At 48.0% G+C, this 11,165-nt stretch overlaps 1 protein-coding gene and 1 long non-coding RNA gene across 2 annotated transcripts; both read left to right on the forward strand.

Moving 5' to 3' along the window:
• Positions 1-11,094, forward strand: LOC123651313. Its single transcript, XR_006739937.1, has 4 exons — positions 1-14; positions 961-970; positions 3,035-3,036; positions 10,918-11,094. It is a non-coding gene; the product is annotated as an uncharacterized LOC123651313 (long non-coding RNA).
• Positions 4,348-8,430, forward strand: DCTPP1 (dCTP pyrophosphatase 1). Its single transcript, XM_036413023.2, has 3 exons — positions 4,348-4,518; positions 5,188-5,298; positions 7,966-8,430. The coding sequence occupies exons 1-3, from the start codon at positions 4,418-4,420 to the stop codon at positions 8,264-8,266; spliced, it is 513 nt and encodes a 170-aa protein (XP_036268916.1). The 5' UTR covers positions 4,348-4,417; the 3' UTR covers positions 8,267-8,430.
• Positions 11,095-11,165: the final 71 nt, after the last annotated feature.

Raw genomic sequence — 11,165 nt, forward strand, 5'->3', positions numbered from 1 at the left:
GTGTGTGTGTATGTGTGAGGTGGGGGGGATGTAATATCGATTATGAGACAAACATCAATTGGTTACCTCCTGTTCCTACTCCCACCAGGGATCAAACCTGAAACCTAGGTAAGTGCCCTGACAGAGAATGGAATTGGCAACTTTCAGTCCACAGGATGACGCTCCAATAAACTGAACCACCCTACCAGGGCAAGAACAAACATTTTTAAAATATATATATTTTTTATTGATTTTTCACAGAGAGGAAGAGAGAGGGATAGAGAGCCAGAAATATCGATGAGAGAGAAACATCAATCAGCTGCTTCCTGCACAACCCCCACTGGGGATGTGCCCACAACCAAGGTACATGCCCCCGACCGGAATTGAACCCGGGACCCTTCAGTCCCCAGGCCGACGCTCGATCCACTGAGCCAAATCAGTTTCAGCAAGAACAAACATTTTTAATTATAGAAAAATGCTTTCTCCCATCTCAAAGTTCAAAACCAACAAGGCCTATGAATCTACCTCCAATAATAACAGCACTGTGATACTTGGGGATAAAAGGATGAACAACCCTGGTATCTCAGACTGGCTCATGTTCTCCCCTATAACACCCACCAGCTTATGGGCCTCTACTACTTTGTTCTCCTGCTGCTTCTGCCTCTTCCACTCGTTTCCCAAAGAGCCTTGCTGGAGCAGTTGCACAGCCTCGCTCTAATAAGGAAGGTGGCCAAACTAATGAGTAGCAGAAGGGCGTTGTGTGTGCATGCTCATGTGTGCCTGTCCCAGCCCAGCCATCCTGTCATTAGACATTTATCAGCCCGTGCTGGGGAAATACCTTTATTTGAGAAGACTGGGCACCAGTCTCGGGAGGGGTTGGGGGAAGGAAAGGCTTAAAAAGGGCTCATTATAAGCGTGGACCAAAACACAAGACCAAGCACACTGTGGCCCTGACAAAAGCAGGGAGGTCAGGACGCTTAGATATATATATGTCTGAGAGGAATGGTGGAAAATGATTGGATGTGGGGGTGAGCATGGGATGAGGAGTCCAGATGACAGGGCCAATCATATGTGCAGGTCTGCTCCCTTATCCCCCAGCTCTGTGCTGTGCTGGAGCTGGGTCTGGTTGGTCTTCAGAGGATGATGCTGTGGAGCAAAGAACTTGGATGTCTCTGCAGCTTCTTCACGAGAGCCTCACAGCTCAGCCAGGGGGCTCCTGGGAAGAGGGCTGAGGCAGTCCCAGAGGATGCCTCTTCCTCCTGTCAGTCTCCAAGGACATCTGACCTGTGAGCGCTAGAACTCCTGGTCCTTGGCTATTCAAAAACCTGAGATGCAGAAGACTCCTAAACACGTTGCTCTCCAAGTGTGTTTCATTTTCCAGTAGAAGTTTTTGGGTTTTTATTGGAGAAGCTCAGCAAACACCAAGGAAGGTGCTAGGGAAGGTAGTTGGCTCCTGAAACTTTCAGTTCACAGGTCCATAAGGCAACTCAATGCTCTCAACTTCAGGCCTGTGTGTCTACCGGCCTGCAGTTCATCATCTGGATGTCCTAAGCCATCTTAGGCTCCATGTTTCCCGAAATACATTTAATATTTTCCCTCCCACCCAACATCCAGGCTTCTGTGTTCTCTTTTCAACAAATGGCAAAACTATCCATCCATTTATTCAAGCTAGAAACCCAAGAAGTTTTCTCCCATCTCTGATATCCAACTTCCATGTTGCCTAATCCAGTGCTCTCAATTCACCCAGCAGCTCAGCAGCATCCAAATCAGATGTCCACTCAATCTGGAGCACTCTTCCCTCTTGCCTCCATAACATCACACCCTGCCAATTTCCCTTCTACTCACCTGCCTCTTCTCCTCTGCTGAACTGCTAAATGTTTGAGTACCTCAACTCATGTCTTGACTACATAAACCCTTGTATTATTATGCTTCTCCAATTCCTTCTTTAAGTATGGTATAAGTGCCTGAGACTACCAAATCTGAATTTCTCCTCTAAAGCTTAGGCTCAAAAATCCACCTGCTTAATTGACATATATCCTCAATTTGTTTTGTCATAAATCAAACTCTGAAGCCACATGTGTTAAATCCTGCACCTCATCTTTTTTGGTCCCAGTAAGAATCATCCATCCACCAAATTGTTCAACACTCACAACCTAAAAGCCATGTTTGATTCTACCTTTTCCAGCTAGTTCAAAACCAACAAAGCCAATAGATCTACCTCAAAAATATGTCCCAAATTGTCCACTTCTCTCCATCTTCACCCACCATCAGCCTGGTCCATGTCACCATCATCTCTTGCCTAGACAACAGTAGTAACCAATCTTCCTGCATAATACTTAAAATCCCAATGTACTATATACATATAATTTATAATATAAATTTTATATCAATTTAAAAATCATGGGTAATTGATTTGATCTGGCCTCTAACATCACAACCAACAACTCTCTCCCTTGCTCACTACATTCCTACCATACTGGAATTCCTTTGTCTTTATAACATGTTAAGTCTTTCCTGCTTTAAGCATTGGTGTTCCCTCTACCCAGAACTATTCCCTTTAATTTTTACTCAGTTTCAATGTCACCTTCTCAAAGACAAGTAACAGAAAAACTAAAAGTGGCTGACCGATTTTTAAAAAATCTATATATCCAAATCCTAAATTAGGGGTTTTCTGTAATTTGTAAAAATAAGTGGCCCAGCAATATCATCAAGGACCCAGGTCCTTTCCATCTTGTTATCTACCAGTCTTGGCTGGTGGGCTACCTCTCCTCATTATCCAGCCCTCACATACTAATACCAAAACTTACTATGTCTATGCTAGCCAGTTTGGTTCAGTGGATAGAGCGTTGGCTTGTGGACTGAAGGGTCCCAGGTTCAATTCTGGCCAAGGGCACATGCCCAGGTTGCAGGCTCCATCCCCAGTGGGGGAGGAGGGGTTGCAGGAGGCAGCCAATCAATGATTCTCTCATCATTGATGTTTCTATCTCTCTCCCTCTTCCTTCCTCTCTGAAATCAAATATTTCTTTATATAAATTTTTTTAAATGGAGGCATGAGTGGTACAGCTGAATAAACAGTCCTTCTTGGACCAGGCAATCTAAATTTGCCCCCACTTTTTATAATGTTTAAATACTGAAGTATGGTAGCAACGATTCTTAGGTAAAAACTGCTGTGTGAATTTTAAACCTGCTATTCTTGCTTCTGCACTCACTCACTTGCTTAAACAATAGGGTAGTTACCTCAGCTTCCAGATTGAGACCTAGAAACTAAGGCAAGTTTCCTGTGCCTGTGGACCAGAACCACAGGAGATTGATTCCCACTGACTCAGTAGCTCCAGGAGTAGAAATTGCAGATAATCTTTAGAGATTAACTTGGCTCAGTTCTGCTTCTGTACTATCCTTTCACAAGATAGGTACACATTCCAACGTCTAGCAGGATGTGGCTGGGAACGACCCTGCGGGCTGTTCTCAGCCTTTAGAATTTTGAACAAAGGAAATTTTTTGTGGTGTAGACTTTTAAAAGGACTGCCTTACACCTGGAACGGCACGATCCTGAGTGTGGACTCCACCTGCGTGTGGTGCTCTCACAGCCGTCCTGGCCAGTTCAATAAATCCTTGCCTGTTTTTTTTTTTGTTTTTTTTTAAATCAATTAGCAGCCTCTGGTGGTCTTATTTGACTCCAGGGTTCGACCCCACAACAAATACATTTAAAATTTGTTTTCACAGTACTTATCACATTTTGATGCAATAGTAGGCCAAACAGGCTCTGAGAGGCCAAACTGTCTGGAGTTAAAGCCTGGCTACTAACAGCTGAGTTAAATTACTCAATGTCTGTTTCCTTATCTGTAAAATGAGGATGAGGAGGACAATGATATTACCTACCTCATAGGTTGTGAGGATGAAATGAGTTGCTGTAAGGGTTAAATATGTAAAATGGTTAAAACAGCTACCTGGTTCCAGTTTATTCCTAGGGCCCAGCTGTATTCTGGAGATATTCTTGTATCGTAATAATAAATTCCCCTTTCTGACTTAAGCTCGTCATTTCTGGGGTTCTCCGCTGAGCGTTCTTTCCGGGCGCACACCGTCATTTCGCTTTGGCGCCATCTGGCGCCCTAGGTAAGTGACGCGCCTGTGCGCTCCCCGCCCTCTGCCCTTTGTCTCTTAACCTGGTGAATCTGGTACCCAGGCCTTTAAGACGCTCGGCCGGCACTGAAGATTCCGGGGCAGAGGCCTATGAGCGCACGCCTGAAGCTTGCTCCTATTGGTTCAGCCGGGTAAGGGGCGGGCTATAGCCAGCTCCACACAAGTAACTGGCCTTTCCTGTGGCTCCGCCCCCGGAAGCAATCGCTAACGCCTGTGATTGGTCAGAGCATCTAGGGGCGGGCTCCAAGCTGAGCGCGGGGCTTTTCCGTGCTATCTGGGCAGCGGCTCGGTGGGCGACATGTCCACTGTGGGTGGGGAGAGGCCTGGGGCTGCGGGGGGCGAGGGCCCCGAAACTGTCCGCCCCTTCAGCTTCAGCCCGGAGCCCACGCTCGAGGACATGTAAGCGACCTGGGCTGGGCAAGTCACCCCTCTCGCCCTTTTATTGGGGCGGGTCCCTCCACGTGTCGGAAGAAGTCTAGCCGCTGTGCTCGGGTCCCAGCTCTGCCCTCTGACCTCTGACGAGCCTTCTAAGCTCATAGTCACGACGGCCTTAGTGCACACCTGAGGCAGGGGAATAGTGAATCCGGTGAATAATGTTAAGGCCCGCCCTGAGGAAATCCTCTGTCCATGCTCTGCCCTCCAGGAATGGGCGAGAGAACGTAGACAAATGCAGTGAGAGGGGGAGGCATTATTTCTTGCTGAAGGAAACCAAGAAAGTCTCCTTAGGGGAAGTCCCCGCGGACCTACAAGGTCTCTAAGATCCTAGGCTTTAGATATGCAGAGACAGGGGTGTGCCAGGTGGAGGAAACTGCAGCAGCAGCTACAGGAGGTGAAATGGTAAAGAGGGCATTTTTGGGTTTCCATGGAGGTTAGGGTCTGTGTAGGGACTGGTCCATTTTATAGTCCCCTAAAAAAGACATGACTAAAGGCCATTCAAGGAGTTACCTGCAGAATCCTGGCGGAAACCCATGCCCCCATTACAGATCAGAGATAGCTGCCTGGGCCCTGCATCTCCTCCCCCATGCCCTAACTCTGAGGCTGGGCTTCCACACCTTTCTCCTATACCAGCCGCCGCCTCCATGCTGAGTTTGCTGCTGAAAGAGACTGGGACCAGTTCCATCAACCTCGGAACCTCCTCCTGGCCTTGGTGGGGGAAGTGGGGGAGCTGGCAGAGCTCTTGTGAGTAGATGAAAGGTTTCCTGGAAGAATCTTTATATGGGGAGGGGGGGGGTTAGGGGGGGAAGGGGGGTGGTATTTGATCATCAAACATCCACGGGTTCTGATTCCCCTTCTCATTGCCCGGCTCTGTTCCTGGTGCTGGGGATACAGATGATTCAACAGCCCCTGCCCTTGAGGGGTTGCCCAGCTTCCTGGGAGATAAAACAGCAAGGCAGACCTTGGTCTAAGAAAGAGCCATGAAATCTTCCTTTACCTCTGCCTCTGGGATAGAAAAGAATATATTCTACTAGAGGCCCATGCAGGGGTGGGGAGGGTCCCCTCAGCCCAGCCTGCACCCTCTCCAATCTGGGATCCCTTTCACAATCCAGGACTGCTGACTCCCAACCATTCACCTGCCTGCCTACCTGAATTGTCCCTAACTGCTTCTGCCTGCCAGCCTGATCACCCCCTAACCACTCCCCTGCCAGCCCAATTGCCATTAACTACCCTTCCCTGCTGGCCTCCCTTGCATGCCTGGTCCCTCCCAACTGCCCTCCCCTGCTGGCCTGATTGCCCACAACTGTTCCTCCCCTGTTGGCCATCTTGTGGCCATCCTGTGTCCACATGGAGGCGTCCATCTTGTGTGTTGGAGTGATGGTCAATTTACACATTACCTCTTTGTTATGTAGGATAGAAAACCTGCCTATGGCACTCCAGGCAGAGGCGAAACTACAAGTGCATAGGTGGTGAAGTGGGAAAGGGCAAATTAAGTTCAGGGAGAACTCTTCCAGTGAGTTTCTCAAGGAAGAGCAAGGAATTTGTATGTGCTTTGTTCTCTGGTTTCCAAGTGCCTGGCCCACGACATGCAGTAGATATCTACTGAGTAAGTGATGGGCTGTGGAGGAGAGGGATGGGATATGAACCTACAATGATAAGATTGGGGTTAAGGATTGGTGGAGTTTGGACCGAAGACCTGACCAGATGTGAGCGGGAGGGCAAGCACTGTGTCAGCAGGGTGGATGGATCACCAAAAGCATTAGGGCAGGGAAACCAGTGAAGAGGCTGGTGCAGATTAGGCCAGAGGGCATGAGGCCTAAGCCAGTGAAATCACAGGGGAGTGGAGAAGTTAGGGCACAGAGATGTGTGTGGGCAAGACATTCATTTATTATAGATCTATGAGCTTCCTCTGTGTGCTCGCTCTTCTAGAATCAAGATAGGGGCTTTAACAAGACAGACATTGCTCCTATCTTCACAGTGCAAGGAGACTGAGTAAATTAGCAAGCTTTTTTTTTTTTTTTTTTTTTTTTTTTTTTTTTTTTTCCATTTCAGAGAAGGAGAGAAAGAAAGATCAGTGATCAGAGAGAGTCATTAATCTGCTTTGATCTGCTGCCTCCTGTTTACCCCACACTGGAAATGGAACCTGCAACACAGGCATGTGCCTGACTAGGAATCAAATCATGACCTCCTGGTTCATAGGGCAATGCTTAACCATTGAGCACACCAGCCAGGCTTATTTTAAAACATCAGTAATTGTGATAAGTTCTATAAATAAAATAGCACCAGGTTGTGAGAAAGAAGGAAACGGAGGGAGAAGGCTTTTCTGAGGAGGTAACATCTGAGCTGAGGCCTGGACAACAGGAAGGAGCCAGCCATGGGGAAGCTCCGGGGGAGCAGGGAGACGACCATTCGAGGCAATGGGAGCAATAAGTGCAAAGGCCCTGGGACACTGACCTGTTTGCAAGTCAGAAAAGGCCAGGGTGACGTTTAGGTAGGGAGTTAGGGAAAGTAGTGGATTATGACAGTGGAAGGGGCAGGAGTCATTCAGCTCATGTAGGATTTTATTCCAAGCACAATTAGGGAGTTTTAGCAGAGGGACAAACTAATGTGTAAATGTGTTTTAAAAGTTGATGCTGGGGCCAAAACCGGTTTGACTCAATGAATAGAGCATCGGCCTGCGGACTGAAAGTTCCCATGTTCGATTCAGGTCAAGGGCATGTACATTGGTTGTGGGCACATCCCCAGTAGGGGGTGTGCAAGAGGCAGCTAATCGATGATTCTCTCTCATCGATGTTTCCAACTCTCTATCCCTCTCTCTTCCTCTCTGTAAATTAAAAAAAAAAAAAAAAGTTGATGCTGGGCCCTAACCGGTTTGGCTCAGTGGATAGAGCATCAGCCTGCGGACTGAAGGGTCCCAGGTTCGATTCTGGTCAAGGACACGTACCTTGGTTGTGGGCACATCCCTGGTGGGGAGTGTGCAGGAGGCAGCTGATCCATGTTTCTGACTCTCTATCCCTCTCCTTTCCTCTCTGTAAAAAAAAAAAATCAATAAAACATATATAAAAGATGATGCTGGGCAAGAGTAGATGAGCCAGCTGCTTCCCCAGTAGTCCAGGTCTGAGATGTAGTCTGGGGTGGCAGTGGCTAGGGCATGAGAAGAAGAACTGCGTCTTGACAAGTGAAATGATCTCTTGCCAACTCTTTGGCTCGGGTGGGGACACAGAAGTCCGGGTGACTCATCTTTGGAGGCCCTTCCTCTACCCGGGGCCCATGGAGGTTGGACTGTCGTTGGGGGAAGTTCCTAGGACGTGGGAATTCATTGCTGCAAGAACTGGGGTGCCCTGGGCAGCGGAACCCATTGTCCCAGCTAGCATCTCTGTGTGTGTGCCTGTCTGTGTGTTCCATCCCCAGTCAGTGGAAGCCCGATGGGGAGCCTGGTCCCCAAGCCTGGCCCCCTAAGGAGCGGGCAGCCCTTCAAGAGGAGCTTAGTGACGTCCTCATCTACCTGGTAGCATTAGCAGCCCGCTGCCGTGTGGATCTTCCCCAAGCAGTGCTTGCCAAGATGGACACCAACCGGAGACGCTACCCAGCACATCTGTCCCGTGGCTCTTCTCGCAAGTATACAGACCTGCCCCGTGGGGCCACCTCCGAAGATCAGTCTGTGGGGACTGCAGACCTTGCCTATGAGTCCACTGGTCAGGCCTCAACCTAGAAACATGGAACCAAGATCTGCAGCTCAGCATGACATGCGAGGAAGACAGTGGCCTTTCCTAACAGATCACAGACCGAGGGGCACGTCCTGAGGTCTGAGGCTCAGGAACCTCTGGAAGACAGCCTCTTGGTACTTTTCTCCCGCAATAAAAGTTTCTTTTGACCACCTCCAGATTCTTTGTGGCTGGGGAGGCTGCGTCTCAGCAGGTGCTGAAGAGGGGCACCAGGGCTGCTTCTGGCCCCACTCTCATGTTTCTCTGGTGTAGCTCCCACCTGCAGGGAGAGGTCTGATTTCTAGCGGGTTGCCTGTGAGATTCCAGCCAGTTTCCTTCCCCTTCGGGGCCTCTAACAGATTGGAGGCTGTGCATAGCTTTAGAGCCCAGATTTTTGAGTCAGGCCATCAGGGATCAAATGCCATCTTTCATACTTAGCTGATGGTGTTCATTGATTTCCTTATCTAAAATGAAAATAAAGTGCCTACCTGCTAAGGTCTTAAACTTAGATGAGCCCAGCCGGTGTGGCCCAGTGGTTGAGCGTTGGCTTATGCGCCTGGAGGTCACAGTTCAATCCTAGCTAGGGCAGATACCCGGGTTTCCGGCTCAATCCCCATGGGTGTGCATGAGGCAACCAATTCTCATCATTGATGTTTCTATCTCTGAAATCAATAAAAATGTAAAAACAAACAACTTAAGTGAGTTACTACTGTCAGTAGAGTGCTTAGGACAGTGCCAGGTATTATACATAGGACTTTGTAACTTTCCAGTTATTAACTTTCAGATCACGAGCAGGAAATGTCAACAGTTGAGTTAGGCCTGGGTCCAGGGCTAAGCGTCAGGCCTCGGCACAAACCAGCATCACATCTCTAATGTAGAGCAGAACAGGGCTTCCTCTCCTCTTGGACTTGGGCCTCTTGCCCCTTCACTGCCATCTCCAGACCAATTTCTCCTTCCTCTTCTATCCCTAAAAATAGTGTTAGGTGTGCGATTTACCTGTTGTGTGACCTCAGACACATCTTTTTTCTGAGATGCCCATGGCCTGGGGTAATGCTGCAAAAAAAGACCTTTAAATTACTTTTGCTGCCCTTGTCAACCTCTTTCCACATCAGTAAAATGAGGGTTCCCCTTTACTGGCCTCATTCCTCTCGGTGTCCTTATCCCTCTTAAGAGGTCAAACTCCAGATTGGCACTGCTTCAGCTTTGTGTTCCCAAGCCCACCCTGCTCCCTACCATGGTGGTTTGACTTACTGGTTTGACTTCATTACCTCTCCTTGATCAATCAATCTATGTAATCAACTTCTCTTCCTTTTCATTACCTCTCACCAGAAGCACAAAAATGGACTCTCCCTAATGACAAAACCAACAAACTCCCCAGCTACTGCCCTCACTTTCCACAGCCACGCCTCTTGAGAAAGGTTGTTACACCCACCCATTCTGCTTCCCCATCCTCCCATTTATATCCTAACCCACTATCACACCCCTGAAACTGGTCACCACTTCCCCAAATTCCTACAACCACAGGGCACCAGAGCAATATCTGACCACTTCCTCTGAAACACTTTTTTTAAATATATTTTTATTGATTTCAGAGGAAGGGAGAAATATCCATGATGAGAACCGTGGATTGCCTGCCTCCTACATGCCCCCCAGTGGGGACCAAACCTATGACCCTTCGATGCGCAGGCTGGCACTCTATCCACTAGGCCAAACTGGCCAAAGCTGAAACACTTTTCTTTAGATTTCCCAAACGAGGCATTTTTGAATTTGTCTATCTCTGGCTGTTCTTTCACAGGTACCTCTTTGGTATCCTATTCTAGGTGAGGGGTCATGCACTTCAGACCCCATATCTCAAGGTGTTCTTTTCAATCACCTCTCTGACCCCTCCACGTTGACCTCACATTCCACATGTCCAGATTGGGAGTAACAATTGCTGCCACTTCCAACTGTTGGACTCAAACTATACCATCTATGACACTACCTGTGGTCATCCATGCTAAGAAATGAAACCAGCCCCGCCTCCCTTATCCCCAGAATTCTAGCTCCTTAATATGCCCCTCCCCTTTTCACTCAAGGCTTCTTTGTTGTCTTGGGTATTGTCACCTGGCTTCTAAAACCCCTACTGGTCTATCTCCTGCCAACCTCCTTGCTCTCTGTCCCTATCTTCAAGCTCTAACAAGTCGGGCAGGCACTTTCAGGGACTCTCCCTAGTTCCCACTCTTTTAGCCTTCACCACCTGCTTAAATATAACTAAACTCCCAAGATTGCGTTAAGAACCTAACAACTCCCCCATCATAGGCAAATGACAGTGGATTGCAAATGCCTATAGACTTGTCCCAGCTCTGCTGTTCCCTGTCAGTACTTATTTATCTGCAGAAATGGAGGTATGATTACCTAACTTGGATGCTGAGAATAAAAATGAGCTGACAATAATAAAGCGCTTAAATCTTTCACATAGTCCTATAAAATACTGACAGGCCTGGCTCAGTGCTGGAGCAGGAAACTATGAACCAGGAAATCATGGGTTTGATTCCGTCACGGCACATGCCCAGGTTCCCGGCTCCATCCCCAGTATGGGGTGTGCAGGAAGCAGCCAATCAACGATTCTATCCCATCACTGATGTTTCTATATTTATCTCCTTTCAATATATGTAGAAAGTATTATCGCTTCACTATACTGATCCCATGATGTTATGGCTACTCACCAAAGCTCTGCAAAATTCATTGCCTGTCTAAGCATGAATGTGCTGTATTTATGGACCCTTCCAGATCAGAGGTTATGAGGACATAACCAAGGGCTGAGGGTGGGATGACTCCACACACACAAACCCAGTTCCATGACGATTCACTTAAGTCACTTAACCCTGGGGGAACCCCAACTTTGCTCCTCTCCCCATTAACCTCATT

The sequence above is a fragment of the Pipistrellus kuhlii genome, unplaced genomic scaffold, assembly GCF_014108245.1.
Source record: "Pipistrellus kuhlii isolate mPipKuh1 unplaced genomic scaffold, mPipKuh1.p scaffold_m20_p_48, whole genome shotgun sequence".
Lineage (NCBI taxonomy): Eukaryota > Metazoa > Chordata > Mammalia > Chiroptera > Vespertilionidae > Pipistrellus > Pipistrellus kuhlii.